At 39.7% G+C, this 20545-nt stretch overlaps 1 protein-coding gene and 1 long non-coding RNA gene across 5 annotated transcripts in view; one reads left to right on the top strand and one right to left on the bottom strand.

The window, feature by feature from the left end:
- Positions 1-12979, bottom strand: part of myom3 (myomesin 3) — a 66386-nt gene extending 53407 nt beyond the window's left edge. Inside the window, exons 1-3 of the mRNA XM_037785620.1 lie at positions 12742-12979; positions 10348-10474; positions 2137-2241 (exon numbers count right to left, since the gene is read on the bottom strand). Coding sequence (XP_037641548.1) covers positions 2137-2241; positions 10348-10454 — 212 coding nt within the window. The 5' untranslated portion in view covers positions 10455-10474; positions 12742-12979. The remainder of the gene's footprint in view (positions 1-2136; positions 2242-10347; positions 10475-12741) is intronic.
- LOC119497511 overlaps positions 1-20545 on the top strand; it is a 116970-nt gene that overhangs the window by 7829 nt on the left and 88596 nt on the right. The gene's annotated exons all lie outside the window — the stretch shown is intronic.

The following is a 20545-nucleotide window of genomic DNA, read 5'->3' as shown; positions in this document are numbered from 1 at the left end:
TTTTGCTAGAAGAATGACTTACTGACTAATAGAATATCAAAATAGTTGCAGATTGATTTTCTATTCGTCCATTAATCGACATTCTTACAATGGGATGTGGGCTCCTTCCTCTTCCCCATCAATACAAAAAATACAAATACAAAGGTTTCCATTGTGTGACTCAGTGGTTATGGCTTATTAGCTTCAAGACATCCGTGAGACAGTAAATGATGGGAGAACTCCCCAGCTGGCCTTTTACAGACATAAGCCCTGATTTCCTGTTTATTGAGACCCTCTGTTGGCATAAGAGCTCATGTGCGGTCAATGGTTTACAGGGCAATGCACCAGTGAAACTTCACCCACTCCACTTTCTCAAACAAAGTGGAGAGAGAGGATGTGGTGGTGACTACTGATGGAGAGGCAGAGTTTTATGACAAGCACATCACATCCAGGAAGGAAGTCCTCTAGAGAAAAGTGGAGGCTTGCTTACAGTGCTTTGGTTCAGTATAAGAAGGAGAGATTAATCCAATCCAAAATGAAGAATAAAATAAGAGGGCTGCAGATGGAGGCTATTAGAAGTAGGGCTACAACCAACAATCATTTTATTATCAATTAATCTGCAGCTGCAGAGAGAGAGGACCTGAATTTGCCCAATTTGTTGTTGTTGGATATTACAAGTTTAGATTTTTTTTTTTATCATACTAATTTATTACTAGGGATGTCAAAGTTAACGCGTTAACGCAAATTTGTTTTAACAGCACTCATTTCTTTAACCAATAATGCAACTTGCAATTTTTAGGTTGTAGAGGGTTTTAAAGATAGAGTAAAGATACTGGTATCATATGAAACTAGAAAACCTAAGGAATCCATTGGTGCCAACCATGTCCTAGCTTGTCGTGAAGGAGGTTAAATAATGTTCCAAACTTACGCTAAATATTGGCGAGGAAAATCTAGCATGCCCATTTTCAAAGGGGTCCCTTGACCTCTGACCTCAAGATATGTGAATGAAAATGGGTTCTATTGGTATCCACGAGTCTCCCCTTTACAGACATGCCCACTTTATGATAATCACATGCAGTTTGGGGCGAGTCATAGTCAAGTCAGCACACTGACACACTGACAGCTGTTGTTGCCTGTTGGGCTGCAGTTTGCCATGTTGTGATTTGAGCGTATTTTTGATGCTAAATGCAGTACCTGTGAGGGTTTCTGGACAATATTGTCATTGTTTTGTGTTAATTAATTTCCAATAATAAATCTATACATATATTTGCATAAAGCAAGCATATTTACCCGTTCCCATGTTGATAAGAGTATTAAATACTTGACAAATCTCTCTACATTTTGAACAAATAAAATACATGTGTGATTAACTATGGACAGTCATGCGATTAATCACAATTAAATATTTTAACCAATTGACAGCCCTAATTTTAAGTAATTTTACTGCAGTTTCCAGCAGGGAGGTACAGATACAAATGGCTCTTAAGTATGCAATTTTGTTACCTTACCAGCTAGAGATGTCTTGAGCCGATCCTAAGGATCAATATTGGGGCATATTTTAATGGATTGGTATAGGCTAAAATAAAGTCGATCAAATGCAGATTCTTTCTTTACTGTACTCAACTGTGTTTTGTCCGCATCAGCCTGCTACATTACTTCTGCTGCCTAGTAAATATATGTATTGGATTGGGGCCAGTATCGCCATATACCCTACATTAAAAAGGACTTTGTTGGGACATCCCTACTACCAGCATATTAATCTTGTTAACGGAGGCCGATACTGTGAGACAAAATACATTTGTCAAACCTCAGATTTTTTCCATATACTGAACTCTGGAATCTATCGCCTTCCTTAACTTCTCATGGTGTATGATGCCATTGTGGGCAATGTTGCAAATCAATGAGCATGACTGCTTTATGGCAACATTTATGCATCAATGTGATGTGAAACAGACACTCATACCTGATTATTTTACGCATGAACAATTTCTTAATTGATTTTCCAATTAGTTAATCAAAATATTTATTGACTTTGTGATAGGCCGTATAATTACATGCACCATAGTTGAGGCTTTTATCCATATCATCCATCCCTCAAGTCTTGTTAATAATCAACAAAAACATCCGCCATATATTTTGCAGGATTTTATATCTCACCATGTCCTGTGGCGGGGGAAGTTGTCCATGCCCAGAATCTCCTTGACGGACATCAGGTCAGCGGGGATGATGGGAAAGAAATCGGAGTAGGAGGCTTCCTCATTGCTGTTGCATTCAGAGAACGTTGGAAAAATAAAACAAAGCCTGATTAACACAAGATATCTTGCATATCATCAAATGACACAGGTGAACGATTAAAAAATAGATATTTCCTCTTGTCATCCTTCACAGTTATTTATTCTGTTGATGAAAGGATTGAGTGTTCACATTAGCATGCCTATTCATTTTGCCATGGTCCACGGCACATTATCCAATCTCAAGTTCATCAGATCATTATTCTCCTCTGCCACTAGAAAGCAGCAGTGGTTCTCCTATTCTCTGTCTGAACAGCAGAGGTGGCCATACATCAGAGAGAGCTCCGGTTAATGTCGGCAAACATTATATACATGAGGTTTCATTTATTCAAGCACTCCGGGGATTCAGTTTAAAACTGGCAACTCTTATCTCATCTCCAGACTGGAAACAGCTTTAATGGATATTTTTCTCTGCTGTCTTCCTGTTGCGAAGAAGGTAAACATTGACAAACCAAAATCAAACAGAACAACATAAACTGTTAAGAAGTGAGAATCCATGAAAGACAGGCCCCACTTTAAAATGCAATGTCATTATAGTTTTTCGAACTAATACCCTCTGTGGATCTGTGCAGCTCAGGGGTAAGCCAGCAAGTGTGGTTCATTGTGTGGCAACGCAGATTTGTCACTGCTCAGTATAAACACGCACTACAGTGTTTTCTAAAATATTACATTGGATTTTGAGAGATGAGAGAGTTAAGAAGACATCAGTTACAATGGCAGCGCTGCCAGTGCTGGCTATTGTTTTGTGTTACACAGCTGCTGGGCATAATCTGTGTGTAGTCTCTTCGGTTTGTTTTCTTTCAGGAACGCATAGTGCAGTGTTTTTAACACTTTTAAGTAGGGGTGGGAAAGAAAATTGATTCACCTATATATCGCGTTTTTTTTTTTTTTTAAGATTTTGAAATAGATTTTTTTGATGTCAGAATCAATATATTTGCTTCATATGAGTCTATGCGGAGGTAGAAGGAAGTTACCGCTTTTATTGTTGTAGTCTGAGTAACGTGACATCATATCTGTTCCATATCCGTCACCAAAACAAACAGCAGCTGGGCGCAGCGAGCCGAAACGATAAAGTACAAAACGGCAGAGGGTGTGCATGGATACGACCTGCACCGTCACATTTTAAATCCAAATTGGTAAACACTACACATACAGTAAAATAGGGAAACACTTTGGGTTTCACACATTGCCAGGAAAAGCAGAGCTAGACATCATGGCTAAAGCTGCATGCTAACTCTGTTATGGATAGCTAACGTTCTGGTATTGCGGTAACGTGTGGTCAAGCCAGCCGCCACTCTCATCTCCATGGCCAACTCAGCCAACGTTACAACTGTAGAGTACCCATATACTGACATTTATGTTAAATGCATTCAAACTGCCCCGATGGAGCTGACCATGGATGCATAAAGGGAACGGAGCTGACGGGCGAGCTGGCGACGGACTTGGCAAAGTTAGCGGAAGTATACACGCGTGACTACGTCAGGTTTTCAAAGTAAGGTGTTAACAAAGGGAACTTTATATACAAAATACATATATGGAAATATGATCGATTGGATTATATTCACCAGAAGTATAAAACAACAACAATAAATTCAAAATAAAATACCACTAATATTTGAGGGAAATGTCTTTATTCTTTGATTTTTGGGGTGCTTGAAAAAAGGTAATAAATAATAACTGACAATGACGGATATATTTGACTTCAGGACATCTCTGACTACATACATGCTGAAATTCAAACATTTTCACTGTATAATTTAGATATTTCCTCAGTAAAAGTCCCTAAAAGTGTATGATTCAACTTTTTCCCATGGTCTAGTGTTAGAAAAGTTAACAAAAACCACAATAAATCGTAATATCCAATCGCAATACTTAAAAATCGCAATACATATCGAATTGGCACCCAAGTACTGTGATAGTATTGAATCGGGAGATAGGTGTATCATCCCAGCCCTACTTTTAAGTATTTTAACTGATTGATCTGCTAGTTGCCTCCCATGCGTGAGGTGCAAAGCCTAATCCAGCTACCCAAGCAGGACAGTGTATGACCTGTTTTCTCTCAAGTGCGAGAAATGTTATGACCATCATCAGCTGCTTCTGCTCTGTTCAGTGTTCCCCTTTTTACCCACTGGTGTACAAACACACATGCTATTGTCTGCTGTGAGCTTATATAATCAGGAAGAACAGCGGGTGATGACAATGTGGTGTTTACGAGACAAAGTTGTTTTTTGAATATGAGCCAGTAGATTGTTCATGGTACAATGACAATTGTAACTGTTTCGGCATCATAGCATGCAAGTTTCTGCATTGTACAGTCTTTAATCAACAGTGTGTCTGTGTCAACTGGTGGTAGAGCTGGGCGTTTCCCAGTTCATCAACTGGAACACAAACTAAACATGATGAACCAAACATACATAACAGAGCAGTCACTGGACACAAACAGTACAGTGATTCTAAATCAAAAGCGCTGACAGCTGCTGCCTCTTTCCGTAGGACCTTTAAATTAGTCTCTTCATCTTAGTTATGCAGACACACACGGACAGACAATACGCACATGTGTGTAAGCCTACACTAAAGCATGAGCTCTCCATTTAGAGCACCAACAATAAACTGAGCTGACCTTATCTATGTGCACCCCCATAAACAGCAGAGGGGCATTTGTTGTTAGCGACAAGGTCACTTGAGGATATGAAAGGAATTTTTGTAACAAGAGAGGCATTCATTTTTGCTCTCCAGTAATCCACGGTTGACTGTTGCTCTTTTAACAAGAGTTATACCAACTACAGAGAGAGGATATTTTAACTTTGAATGCTTTCCTTGTTTTTCATGTGTTATTAGATCCATTTACAGCATGCTTTGGCCTAATGTCGAAGTGCATTGCAGTACAACACAGCTCCAAGTTTGCGTGCCAGAACTGTATATTTACCCAGGTGTGTACTATACTACACAACCCCCCAACTACCGTCGCTGCTAACATCCAGCCTCAGGCATTACTTTCAACAAGCCGTCCTACAAATGGCAATGCAAATTGACATGACTTCTCGTTTTCTTTTGTTTATAAGCTGGGAAATTTCCCCATTTCATGGCATTCAGAGGACAACTTCTGCTTTTGCCGTCTTATTTTTCTCTTTTCCTTTGTTTAGGTTCCCTTTGAGTGTTTCTGAGAGGCTCGGGCCGTTGAATAATGCAGCGCCGAGCCTACGGCTGGGCTGTATCGCTCAAGTACAGCCCACAGATAAATACACACGCACGGCATGGGTATAAACAGGAACATGCACACACATGTGCACCCACGCAAGCAAACAAACACTTATGGAAGAGCCGATACTGCTGATGTGTGCAGGAGAATGGAAGTTGTGCATTTATGTGTTCATAAACAACAGGCTTCCTCAAAATATTAACTTGGTGTAACTAGGAAATAAAAAAGAGGAAAGCCTTTGAGAGGCACTAAATGATCTGCCCTCTTTGTTGTATGCATGTCAACAACCTGTACTAAGAATAGTCATATACCTATTGTACAAACAAGAAAAACTAAACTCTGTTGGCAAAACTGTTCTCTTCTTTAGTAGTTTTGTTTGTTAAACCTACCCAGAGGACACTTTGTTCAATATTACATGAACATAAATTTGAGTGTACTCTCACTGAGGATGTTCTAAGTATAAATTTCACCATGCACCTGTACCCCTGCCCCCCTCGCTCGCTTCTTTTTAGCAAAGAGAGATGAACTCTAAGTTTGGCTGAACTAAGCCTGGTGGAATAATTGCTTATTTTCATCATCCTTAAGGAGAAAAATGGGTCCAATTCCCTTAATTCTGCAATGGAGGTTGCAGACCCATGGGTTAACCAAATATAATAACTCACTGCAGCAGGGGGCCCTTAGAAAATGAAGGTAAATTTGACTTGAGTCTATTAGGGCAAGTCCAGAAATGATTCCTATTAGATCTCACTGGGATCATCTGGGAGCACTGGTGTACCTGCTGTGTGATTTTTTTCTTTTTGCATGTCTTCTGCCACAGTGCAACTGGACAGGCCTACTATATGCCAGTGAGTGAGTGTGTGCAGGTGTAGAAAGAGACTCAGATATCTTCATAGTATAATGGAAGAGGCTATTACTTTGCTGATATTTTATTTGGGCAATAAATCATCTTACAGCTGGCAAAGTCAGTAGCTTGAACAGCAGCACATGGGTCGACTTACAGACACATTTTAAGCTGCAATGTAACATCACGAGAGAGAGAGAATACGTCTTGGGTGAAACTCATCCAAAAGTTCATTTAGTAGCTGTCCTGGAGCTTTTAATCATACCACATAATCTTCATCAGCAGCCCAATTATCGTGGAATTGTAGAAGTTCAAATTTCCATTTTTTTTCTGAACACCTTAAAGGCCGGGTGGGTGATCTTGAGAAACTAGCAAGAGTACACTAGATTTTTTAAAAATGATCCAGATGAAAAACCCAGCCCAGTGTTGCCAATTATTTTCCAATGAATGTAGCTAGCAGCATTAGCTGCTGACTAGCTCCAAAAGTCCCTAAATCTAGAAAGTCACCAAGTCTGCAACACAAACCTATCATAATGATCGTGAACAGCGAATATGGTTATTGTTAGTACTCACAGCTGTCAAGTTAGCAGCTTGTGGAAGACTCTGGTGACGCGCAATGAGTACAAGGGCAGAGTGCGCCCAGGAATGCAGGAAGGTAGTCCGTCCAATTATTACATTCAGGCTGAATGAAATGATTGGACGGTACGGACGTTATGATGAGGAAATTATTCCACCGGTTAATAAACATGTGGTGAATCCGAATACACCGGACATTTCACAAGAAAAGATGATGGTCATTATATGTAGAGCGCTCACTTTGATCTTTAACGTCAACAGGCAAGTAATGTAATCGGTGTATGCCCAACCACCGTGTAACACAGACTACCGCGGCAATTCATTCAGCGACAGGTTTATTACAATCCTGCGACAGCCACAGATACCGGATTTGTAATTTTTTTTTTTTGTCAGAGCATTTGATTGATTGATTGCTGTCGGGATGTAATGAGGATTTCAAATAACAAAAAATGTTTCTGAAATCTTTGCCAATCCTGCCTTTAAGGACTTCTTGTCTGCTAGTTCATTCTTGATTTTGACATTGTTTTGTCAACTGCTGCTTCCAAGTTCAGGAATTAACTTTGACCATAATATCTCAGACGTCACTCCAAGACAATGTGGAGCCAGTTCATGTATCACGCTGACATTAAAAGTAAGCTGATGCTGCTGCATGTTACTTATTTGAGAGCTATTGTGTTTCAAAGTGTTTGGATTATTGCAGTCCCATTCGCTGCTGTTCATATTTGTCTTTCAAGCCACACTGGTTGACTGGAACACCTCCCATTTATTGGACTTCAGCTATTATCCATGGTACAATAACACTACTAACCACAAAGTCACTGATCAACCGTACACAAAGTCTTCATTTATTCTACGGCCAGCTCCACCTTGTAGTGTGTTTGTTCAGTCCTGATGTCAAATTAAGCTTTTGCATAGAAACACTGAAGTATAACATTATTGATATATTGTGAAACATTGTGTATAGAAGTGTGAGCTTGAGGTAGTGAATCAGGATTTGTCCATTCATCCCATCCAGAGGCATCTTAATACCAGAGAGACTGTGTTTGTGTTTGTGAATATGTATGTGTATGTGTTGCGCTAGCAGCTACCACCAGTGGTCCACAGGGTATACTTGAGTGGATGTAATGTCTCATTCAGCTCAGAATAACCAGCCTGCCATATGTTTCTCTGTAATAAATACTTTGTTATCCTTCTACTGAAAAACAAATCAGTTGTGATCAATCAGGATAACGTTGAGCAACATAATACTAACAAATTTACCTACTTTATTATTTATAAAAGTCTTTAGAGCAGAAACTGTAAACCCCACAGAAGAATATTTTTTTTCTGACGTAAATGTTCTCTGCTTTTGTGAAATTGTATTTTATGTTCATTTCAAAATCTGAACAAGTAATTTAATCTGTTAACCCTAGTTTTTTTTTTTTTTAAAACAAATGAATAAATCTGCCTATGAAGGTGAGATAATTAATCTTGGTTTCAAAATTAAACTTTTTTCATGAATTTTGTAGCCTTAAGTGCCATTTTTCTGATATTTGCAAGTCATTTCTGAAAAATGCATGAAACAAGAGATGCTGCACTGGAAACTGAATTATTTCGACTCATTGGCAGAATGTTCCTCTTGTTTTAATTAAAATCAGGTTTAAGGGCTGAATATGAGACTTGAAGAACATTATGCTTTTCAGTGTTGTAATGTTACAGGTACTACCAAATAATATTGATTATACAGCTTCTTTTTAGGCAAGAAATACTGAAGCAATGTTGTCCAAAAGGTGAGGGGAATGTGTTTGTGTTCAGTAGGCTCGCAGTTCAGATTCCCAAACAAACTATTATGTATATAAGTAAAAATAAATGAGCCAATGTCTTGTCCTACCCCCATAGTCACTTTTTATGTTACTTTTTTATGCGTCATTGACTATTGCACTTTGTCGCTGTAAATCCATCATACAGTAAATACTCTAAACTGTACTTGCAATTAAAAGTCCAGGGTTTTAATTTTGTATGCAGAGTGTTGCTTAAAGGATAAGGCTGGCAATATTTTATATTCTATTATTGTTGACAAATCTCATAAAAACACCAAAATCAGTGAATTATTCGTCTGTCCCTTAATACTTCTTGTCTGTAACACTCAACCCCAAACTCATTTGTTCCTACGGAAGACGTGCATCTGTATAAACAGGTCTTGAATACATAGTTTAATTTAAAAAAAAGAAAGAAGGTATTTTCTGAAACAGCTGCACACTGTAGCTTTTCGTAAATGTTACTCAAAGTGGAGTACATTGTATTTGTTGGGGACTATTTTCAGTTGCGGATTTGGTGCACTAGTGAGTGTTTGCAATAAGACGGTGTGCGTGCGATTGCCCATATTTATTGTAATGGAGGAACATGTCACCCATTTCAACGATGGAACTTGTTTTGGACAACAATGGATGTCTATCACAGAAGAATAAGGTATATCAGGCTTTGGCTACACAGACAATACTTGTTGATCAGTTCATGGTTGGTTTTGGTCTTTTCATGCATGTTATTGGTTCACAGTAGGAAAAATATAGAATATCACCAGACTTATCCTTTAAAAATAGCATGCATTCTCAGAAATAATAGAGGTTACAAAAACAATATTGCTATCCTGTATGTCAGGCAGTGGTGGAAAGCATGTTTACTGAAGTACTGTACTTAAGTACAATTTTGAGTTACTTGAATTTACTTGAGTATCTTAAATCTATGCTGCTTAATGCTACACTTCTACCATTACACTACCATTGAATTTATTTGACAGCTATAGTTACTAGTTTCTTTTCATGACTTGACATGAAAGTGATGATAAGCTAAAATATAACACATTGATTAAACCAGTGGTTTTCAACCTCTTACAAAAAAGCAGTGTGTATTTTGGGCCCCGTGTTCCACCATGAAGAGATCTCCCATTTAAGTTTTTTATATTGTTTATTTAAATAACTGTTTGAGGCCTAAAGAGGTAAAATGACCTGATATTTCACAAAACAAAGCAAAAATTCCACCGAAAGTCCCAAAAATATATACAAATATGTTCCGCTTTGTTCTTTTCACCTCATTAATTATTTGATTTATCTTATGACTCTTTGGAGGGGCCGTGACCCCTTGGTTGGGAACCACTGGAATAAACTTTCTAACCGTATATTAAATAGTTAAAACTATCTCCACCTCAAGCAGCTGCAACAGTAAAATGCTGCTTACACGTCCATGCATCAGTATTAAAAATCTGATAATGTCATAATAATATATCAGTTAGGGACAAAATCAGTTCTTCCACTTTGAGCCTTTAAATACATATTGCTAAAAATACTTCTGTACTTTTACTTAAGTACGATTTTTAATACAAGACTTTAACTTGTGATGGAGTATTGTTGTTGTTTTGGTAGTTAACAGTAATAGTAAATGATCTGAAAACCTCTGCCACTGAAGTCAGGAGAGCATGTTTGCACCTGGAAGTGAAGGTCTTCTTCTTGATCTGGGAGGACAGTTGCATGCTGTGAGACATCTGGGACGACTGCTCCTCCTGCTCTCGTTGCATCACCGTCCTGGTTTCCATGGTAACCCCCGAACCGGCACCTGTGGAGGGAGGGGAGGCTATGAGTGAGCATGCAGAGGTGTGTAGGAGGCAGTGCGACGAGAGTCAATGGGAGTCAGTCAGACACTAAAGGCACTGTAGCCAACTCAAAGCTGTATGTTTCATATGGAGTGCAGATGAGTTGCCAAATGAATGGCCACTTTATCAGCCTTGGTAAGAGACGCAACTATGTATATTGTGCTTTGTATTCAGATGGGACCTTATAGTTACATTTCTAGTACTTTGCTGAGTTGAGGCGGCAGAGTAATGACTGTTCCACATCGCGGTGGTGCAGGATTGTGAATCGGTATCCAGCCTCATCCCTAGAGACATTATAATTGAGCCCAAAGGGTGTTCTAAGTGTATGCAAAATGTTTATGGAACCATTTATCTCTCGAATAGATTAGCGCTATCAAAAGAGGCACGAGTCCTCTGATACTGTATCTTGACGTGTCTTGGGACTAGCAACCCAAAGACCAGACAGAGCAGGAATCAATATCTGCTGCAATTACATCTTGCATCAAAAGAATCATGCATCAAACTTACGTCACCATCTTTACTACCATTTGCAAAGAAGCACCAACTCACCCACCATAAGTGGGTTTCGATTCAAAATGTCATTTATGCACTAATGAGAGAAACTGGTGTCTGGAATACAATACTCAAAAAACAGATGTAGTCTAGATATGTAGCTATTTTTGAAAACCTTTTAGAAAATACCGACTTTTCAAAGTAACTCGGACTGCAACTTGTGATTATTTTCACTATATATTATTCTGCAGATTATCTCTTGATTAATTGACTAATGGGTTGACCCATAAAAATGTCAGAAAATAATGGAAAATACAGTCCCATTTTCCCAGAGCCCAAGGTGATGTCTTCGCATGTCTTGTTTTGTCCGGACCCCCAGTCCAAAACACAAAGATATTCAGTTTCCTTTCATAGAAGACCATGAAAAACAGCAAATATTCACATTTGATAAGGTGGATTCCGTAATATTTTGGCCCTTATATACAGTATATGTTTTTTGGATTAATTGACTTATCATGTCAGCTTTAAAAATAATCCATAATGTGATTTATTTTAATGTCAGCAGACATTTTATCCACGAGTCATTTGTTTTCACATTTTTTGTCTTTTGTCGTAGCAATTTTGAAATGAAATACTTCAAATCATATAAACGACTGTGCATGTCACTTTTTTTTTCATCGGAGTCCAGTGTGGTTTTAGGTAGGTGTGGAGAAAAGGTGTGTTTTAGTCCCACGTTACATGAATCACCCCTTTGTGGGCCGCCGAGCCACTAATAATTCATCAGTTGAGGTCCGCCATGCTGCTGCCCTCACCCTGCCCATCATTAATCATGCGGCTGCTCTGGGGAAGTGAATGCCGAACGCGCCCAACAAACAGAATCAGGTCGTGCCTGAGTGATAGCTTCATTCACCCACTCCCGATAGCAACCACCTGTGTTAGCGCCACAAACAACCGTAATGTGTTATTTCTTCTCATCTCCCTCAATTACATCGTGGAAAACAGCAGCGAGCTAGCTAACAGGCTAATAGGCTCGTGGGCCAGCTGATTCCCCTGTTGTTTCTTTTGTGGTTCACTGTAGTGCAGGGAGAGAGGGTTTGTTTGAACACTGTTAATGGAAGGTCGACCTCTGGCACATTAAAATTGATCAGTCTCCATGGGTAGGCCTGGATCCTGGGCCCCTGGAGGGAGCAAAAGCAAAGCAGTGCTCTCTTTCTACACATGGTGCAGTTTCCAGTCTCTGGAGTGAATTGAGAGCTCGGTTTCGTGGTCTCTGATAATGGAAAAAAAAAACTATCAACAGTGGAACAAGGGGACAAATGATCTACTTTTCTACTCATTGAAGGGGAAGGCGTTGTCTGAACATGACAGGAGCTTGCTTCATGCCATCCCCAGAGAGTAATTAAAAGCTACATCCACTGAGGCCATCAAAAAGTAGAGACCATTAAGAAGTTCAACAAGCTGGAGAAACGAGCAAAGACTCAAGAGTAACAACAAGAGAAAAGAAGCCTTTCTGACAATACAAAGAAAGAAGAATAATTAACAGCATTATGCAGATATACTGTAGACAGACACTGTGTGCATTTTGCTCAGGCTTAGTGTTGTGGTTTTATATTTCACGGAGGGTGATCACATATTCTAATGCGTCAGTAACCCATCCTAACTGATGAAAAGCAAAAAATGTATGTATGCCATTTGTGCTAGATCTAGATGAAGGCTGAATAAAAGGAATCTCACTCACGCTTTCTTTAAAGAAACAGGTGAAGTCCTCTGGGTGTCAAAGATCTGTAGGACGGATATATCCCACTTCCTGCTGTGTCTGCCTGTCTGTGTCTCTCCTTGAAGATCTTGTTCAGTCTTGCTGTCTCACCTCTCAGTATTACCTCTCACTGTCTGTCTATCTGCGTCTCCCTCACTCTCTCCTGTCTCTTTGCCTCTCTTGATGAAGTGGTGAGGGTGACCCTGAACACAAAGTGTCCTCCACTGCCAAGAATGTGGACAACACAATGCTGTCTCATTCTTAAGTTGGTAAATATAGACCAATGACAGCTCCCCTGTACACCACACTCACACAAAACCACCACAGGCACACACACAGACACAGACCATTGCCATCCGCTAGATCAATTTACAAACAGCTCCGAGGACAAGCGGCTAAGAGATGACACAATAGCTCCCTGTACAATAAGAGAGGCTGGACCAAATGACCTGAACAGCTGAAAGGAACAGCTGGGACGGCCTCAGGAGAACAACTGGCTGCTATGAATGTGTGCTCAACAAATGTCACTAAAAGAAATATATATTTATTTCTCTCAGCACCATCCCACCTGGGTACAAAGAATGCAAAATTAAACGCTGGGAAATGCCCAGGGGACGAGAGAGGAGACAGAGAGCTGTGGAGAGAGAAGGAAGACGTCAGAGAGAAAAGGAGAAAGAGAGGAAGATCTAATTGGAGACAAAGGGAAAGAAACAAGTCGGCTGTTAAGAAGGAGATGAAAGTGAGAGTGAGACTAGAACCATTTGGATCCTCCTTGTTAAAAATCTGACCTTGGACTCTGTAAAAAGCAAGAGGTTAATAATGGTGGAGGCAACACCTGAGCACCTGATTCTGCTGTTCTACTCTTCAACTACCTTTCATACTTCTATTTCTTTTATTCCTTTATCTCCTCTTTTCACTGCTCTTTCACTTCTCCTGTATTTTTCTGTATTGCTCCTACATATAATATCGTCTTTTTTTGGTATAAACACATTTTGGATATAACTTCTTTGTCGGGCTAGCAGTATAGCTTTGGGGATGGCAGTTTTGGTCAGTTCACCACCAGTGGGCAACTCCGGGGTCTGAAAAGTGAAGCCAATGCGGAAGTGCCTTAAACTTGCATTCTTTCCTATAGCCAGCAGGGGGCGACTCCTCTGGTTGCAAAAAGAAGTCTGATTGTATAGAAGTCTATGAGAAAATGACCCTACTTCTCACTTGATTTATTACCTCAGTAAACATTGTAAACATGAGTTCATGGTCTCAATCGCTAGTTTCAAGGCTTCTTCATTACAGCATAATGTTCAGTTAGTAAATTATGGTCCCATTTAGAGTCAAATAGGCCATAAAGCAGGGTATGCTTTAGGGCGTGGCTACCTAGTGATTGACAGGTTGCTACCATGGTGTTGTCTGAGTTTTCGTCTTACAACCTTAACCCTTTCACAGTATCTTTTTAATTCGTGAAAGCTAATTGTACCATTTTTGGTCGCCTAAAAACGTCTTATTCAGCGTTCATTTCAGTACTCAACTCCACCCTCTCATGTCACTTCTGGTTGCAAAAAGCCAAGATGGCGGCGCCCAAAATCCAAGATAGCGACGGGCAAAATGTCAAACTCAAGGCTTCAAAACAGCAGTCCACAAACCAATGGATGATGTCACAGTGAATACGTCCACTTCTTATATACAGTCTATGTTAACCACTGGTCCAGGATAAAATATTTCAACAGCTATTGGATAGATTGCGATGAAATTGTGTACAGATATTCATTGTTCCCAGAGAATGAATACCTCTGACTTTCGCGATCCCACTTTTCATCTAGCACCATCATCGGTTAAAAATTTTAATTTGCCCCATACTCTCTGACCAAACTAATGACCTTCCCATCAGCCTCAGCTGTACGTTGTTTATAGTGTTGAGTAACAAATGCAAGTATGCCAAATAAAAGACTATAATATTCTCTACTGTGCCATACATTACTGCTTAACTGTACATTGACTCAAGGTCTCTCTCAGTAACCAGTATTGTTATCATTAGTTGTTGTTGTACTTGATTTGACTTGAATTGATCCTTGCACCATTCCCTTTTCTGTATTCTCCTTCTTCTTGCTTCTCATCTCCTTTAACAGTGATTTTTGATTAGTTCTTGGAACTTGTCCACTGATCTGTCTCATTAAACAGGTTACTCGGTCTGGCAGAGTTCATTAGGGTTCATTAAGAACTGTGTGTGTTTGGGTGATATCCATTGCCTCTGAAAAGTTTTCTTTTATTTGCTCTGCTAACAAAAACTCGAAGGAAGCCCAGTTTTTAATTGAAATGATTTGTTTCGTTCTGGCTGTATGATTTTGTGTGTGTGTGTGTGTGTGTGTGTGTGTGTGTGTGTGTGTGTGTGCGTGTGCGTGTGCGTGTGCGTGTGCTGGTGCTGAAATGTTTTTTTATTCTTTCTTTCTCTACAAATAATTTGAAGGAAGCCCATATTTTCTTTTTTTTAACAACTCTTTATATTGAGGTTTTCAGAGTGAAACGTTGAACAATGGGGAGAAGTATTACGTGTAGGTAGTAAGAAGACATTAAAAATACAAATAGATAAATAAAAAAAACAGACAAAAACAGAAATAAAACAAATCAATTAGGGCTGTCAATCATTAAAATAATGTATTATTGAAAATCAATTAACAACACCAAACAATGACAAATATTGTCCAGAAACCCCACTTATTGAAGTGGTCGATAAAGGGCCAGATCTGGTGAAATTTGTCTTCACTCCCTCTCATTGAAAATTATTTTTTTCCAAATGCAGGTGCTGCATGACATCTTTCATAAGGGCAAGGTTGGAGCCTGTGTCTGCTTCCAGTTTAGTAATATCTGTCTGCGTGCTAGAAGGGTTACAAATGTTATTGTGTTATATTGAAAGGTGGTTTGCACAAGATTAGATCCTTTGACTCCAAAGACAGCCGTCAGTGGATTAGGATCAACCGGTCTTTCGTTGATGTCCGATAGTGATGGAAAAATGTTTTGCCAATATGTTGTTATTCTTGGACAGTGCCAGAACATATGGGCTAAAGAGGCTGGTCACTGCCCACATCAGTCGCAAGCACGATTTATATTTGGATACATTTTGCAGAGCTTTTTCTTTGTTAAGTGTAATCAGTGTAATACTTTAAACTGCAAAAGCCCTTGCCTGGCATCAACTCAGGACCAATGTCTAGGCTTCTGTCCATAGTTCTTCTGTGATAGATAGGATGTCATGAGAAGCGATGCTTTGGTGCCATGTCAATGCCAAAAGTGATGGACAGAGATCTTCCCTTTGGTGCCTTTGGGGCGAAAGGGATTTTTGTATTAATGTATGTATAACTATCACTTAGATAAACTGAGCGCTAAACTCACTATCGATGAGTCCAGGGTACGCACCCTTTTTTTTCACTGTTAATGCGACATTGTGAACAACAAATCTGTGTTAAAATCGGCAGGAGGAAGGCTAGTTAACGTTAGCTGTTAGCAGCCGGTGGGCAGCACAGTCCTGCTTGGCAAAATAACTGAGCTAACAGCTAATGTTAACGGAGGTTACATGGGCGAAGGTCAATTACAACATTATCATGATGTGTCCAAATGTAATCTTGTTAGTTTTGATGTATGTTGAAGTACATGGGATTTATTTATTTATTTATTTTTTTGCTTATTTTTTTTACTGTGGTATCGAATTGGGTAGAATTGTGGAATTCCGCGGTATTGGTATTGACTCCTAAATTTCTGGTATCATGACATCGCTAGTGATGGCTATTCCTAGATCGTTCACCCAGGCTGTTTTTAGATAATCCAAGGAGGTGGTGCAGCCTAAATATAAAAGTGTGTCATAAATAATAGAAGGGCCTCCTTTAATCAAAGGATTTGACAAAAATATGGACTCCATTATCGGAGAACTATTTGGAATGTTGAGAAAGGATTTAGTGTTTTGTTTGGCAAAGCTGTGCAACTGTAAATATCTGAAGAAATGTGTGTGGGGCAGATTTAGTTTGTAACTGTTTATATTATATTATAATTATCTGTGTTGTATGGTTTTGTGTGTCCAGCCTCGCTGACCGCCAGGGACTAAAAGCACACAGGGGCAGCGAGGAAAGACGACATCACTCAAGGCAACAGCAGTTGTATGGAAGGATGGGGGGTTATTTATAAGCTTTTAGCGGCTACACCTGCCTCTGGAATATCAGCACACAATACAAGCTACGTTTGCCAGGCCCTCTCTTCTCATCATACATCAGCAGTGACTGTCAGACTAAGAATAACTACAGGGACCAAGCAGCTGAGGGCCACCTTTTTATTACTTCCTTTTCTTTTATAAGACTCCTCAGCTTCCAGGTCCACCAGGAACATCTCATGTCAGCGTTGTCTTCTATTTCTTACAGTAGTTAGAAAGTGGAGGCACTGATGTGTTTTATTGAAAGCGCTGAGACAATAGAACATTTTCAACACTTTTACAGAGAAGTTTCTGAAGCACTGCCATGCTTAAAAACTCAACCAGTGCAGCTACTCTCTGTTTAGTGCCTGATTTATTTAGATCACTTATGCAAATCAATGTGGTTTCACTTTCCCAGAGCACCTGAAGCACAAAATATATAATGAATTTGTACATGTACCAGGTGAAACATGTAGGGCTAGCCAACAAGGGATAAATATTTTCCGCACACTCGGAACGACTTGTCTTGTTTTATCAATCATTAATGCTTATTCACAATTCATGCACGCTCTGTGCTTTTACTTACATAAATTATGAATAAAAGTCAGAGTCAGAGTGACTGTGTGGCAAACATTTATTCCCTGATGGATATTCTTGCATTTTATCTGCACCTCACAGATGACAAGGATATCATACTCTTCAGGTATGGGTCTCTGTGGAGAGAAGAGACATGTGATATACCGGCTGTATTTGATGCCTCTTTCAGGTCACTTTGCAGGAAGTGAGCGATTTAAAGTGGAGAATGGTGAAACAGCATTGAGGAGTTGCCATGTATAGCTTGTTGGAGAGTCGCATCTGAAATATTTTATTTATGGGTTTTAAAAAATCAACCACAAAAGAGCTGTAGCCGCTTTGAATAGAGTTGATTGTATTTCCTTGAACTGCTGCAGTGTTTGCAGCCAGAATAGTCAGTTTTGAGTACAAGCTGTGATAGAAAATCCCCACACACCCTATTTGTAATAACGACTTGGAGGGTAGTGTTAATGTTTTTCTTTCCCTCCGTTTGCAGCTCATGTTTACAGTAAATGTGGCATGACATGAGCCAGAGGCCAGGATATGAAGGGATATCACCCATTTTAATATTGTAGAAATGGCATGACTTTCTTTGATGTGGGATTCTTCTTTGTGTTTTGACAAGCAATAATATAATATTATCACTGTTTCTATATAATGAATCTGCCATTTCTATTAAGCATATCCTCCATTAGTCACTCCTAGCAGCTCTTAATTCTTTTGGCATTTGGTATGGTGAAAACTGTGAGGTATCTATCCAACAATATTGGCAAGCTCAGGCTGGACACTCTTCTCAGTGTTCAACAGCCATCTGTCAGTTTCAAGACTGAAGTGATCATTGTTCCACGGGGAATTGTCTCTGTGGAAACTAAATATCACAAAACTTTCTTTTCATCTTCTCACCTACCCGTGACGGGGCCCAGAATAGACCTTAATGGACACCAAATTCTCTTGGATGATCCATCATTTCCTGGCCGGCCTTGACAGCTGTTTTCGTGCCTTTTTCTAATCAAGGACCCATTAAGAGCTCATTAGAATGCAAGCGAGGAGAGGGCGGGGGCGACGTGATTGCATCCAATTACATGCAGACTTCAATTCATCAAATGATTTGGTCTGGGAGAGAGGTAGGTGCCTGTTCAATGGGAATTGCAAGAAAAAAGGCAGCTTGATGTGGTTCACTTATGCCACATCAAAAAATACAATAATACAATATAATAAAACCAAACACCAAATCTGTCAGCATGTTAGCGTGTCGTTCACTACCGAGCCTGTTTGTAACCGGTACCGACAATGTTATCTTCGCTTAACCTGTCTCTCCTCTGCTTGCTCTCTGTGTGTGGTGAAACAAGAGAGCAGAGGATATTAATGATTGTGTGAAATTTTAGCAGTGGTGCTCATGCAGAATAAATATAGGTGAAACACTGAGCCCTGTGAACCAAGTGATTGTTCATACTCTTGCTAGTGACATTGCCTAATATGCCTGCAACACGATCTTAAGTAGCATCTCATGCAAGCCCTCTCCTGTGGAAACACAGGAACATACTGTCCTTTGGAAGTCTTTCAATAGTCACACTTTTTCTTTCCATTATCTCATGAGAGTAAATGAGAAACGGCCGTAAAGTAACCTCATGGTGCCATATCAAACTTGGAGATCAGAGTACAAAATCATTAGCAGTGAGGCATGCATACATTTCAATGGACCCAGTTAACTCTATGCGCCTTATCAAAAAAGATAAATCTAGAAAAGAGATGGCTACCGCCAAGATAGGGTGAGTGTCGGATGATAGTTTTATGTCAAAGACACCCAAACTTATCCGTTAAGTTCTCTCAGCGTATTCAAACATTGAAGGGTTATAATTTCTTCAAAGGACTTTTTTCTTTGCTCTATCTTTCCGTGCTGGAACTTTGCCTTAAATGTGGATAGTGGCTATAATAAATTAGGCAATCATTAATGCGTATACCCCCAAAATAACCTTCTGAACGACTGCTTTGGAGTTTAAACCTCAATGGAGCCATTAAACATTAATGGGAATCTCTACCAACACACTGTATCAGAAAATTTAAGGGCATATATCAAGTTGCAAGGGCACATTGCACAGTGTGTGCTTTTTGTTATTCTGAAGGAGGAAAGAATCAAAATAAGCATATGTGGATTTTGACTAGGGATGCTAATTAAGAATTTTTTTCTAACCTATAACTGACCCTCGTTAACCGATTATTAACTGTTAACTGACAAGCATTGCATGTGTGTATTGTCAAGGACAAATGCAGCTACTTTCCCAGTAAAAGTCTCCACTGCATCATTTAGTTTAGCTGCGAGGTTATCAGCTGTGTCTGCCTGGTGTAACGATAGTGAGTGTCTGACAACAGACCGTATGTGTGTGGCGGCTGTGAGTGTGGGGTTGTTGATGGTGTTATAGCTGTGAACGTAGCAGTGCAATGTGTGTACAGTTTATTTGTCAGTGAATAAATGCTACAACTCCTCCAAGCCAAGCTCCTGTGTCTTGCAACACCGGCTCAGACTCACCTAAGGTGGGCTGTTAAGGTGAACCAGCTATTCTCCTTTCAGTGACAAGCCGCTCCTCTGAGTTTTGCTCAGCTTTTTATTTCATTTTAAATATTTCTTTTAACCGTTTAACAGCATTAATCAGTACAAATTCTTAATGTTTGTTAAGGGTTAAACGGTTAACTATTAACATCCCTAATTTTGACCCAACCTTTAACTTTTTACAAGCGTGCAACCTGGTTGCCTCCTATGTGCTCTCAGTACTGCAAATGACATAAGTGGCCATAATTACACAATTGATCCAGGGCAGGCACACACACGCTCAGCTGTGATCGAAATTCTGTTTGTACAAAAGCATTGGGTTCATCTGATCTACTATTTCCCATTCAAAGTTCTATCATGCCTGTGGCACTCAAGAGGGTTTGCCCAGCAATCTCCCATTCGATCTTCTCAGGACTTGGCGAGTTGAAAGACGAGAAAAACAGCCTTCTGGCAGACAGAAAGAAAAGAACCTGTCAGACCTGCCAGCCAAGGAAAGACTT

This window comes from Sebastes umbrosus, chromosome 11, assembly GCF_015220745.1.
Source record: "Sebastes umbrosus isolate fSebUmb1 chromosome 11, fSebUmb1.pri, whole genome shotgun sequence".
Lineage (NCBI taxonomy): Eukaryota > Metazoa > Chordata > Actinopteri > Perciformes > Sebastidae > Sebastes > Sebastes umbrosus.
Note: the sequence above shows the minus strand (reverse complement) of the source record. Positions and strands in the feature narration are given on the sequence as shown.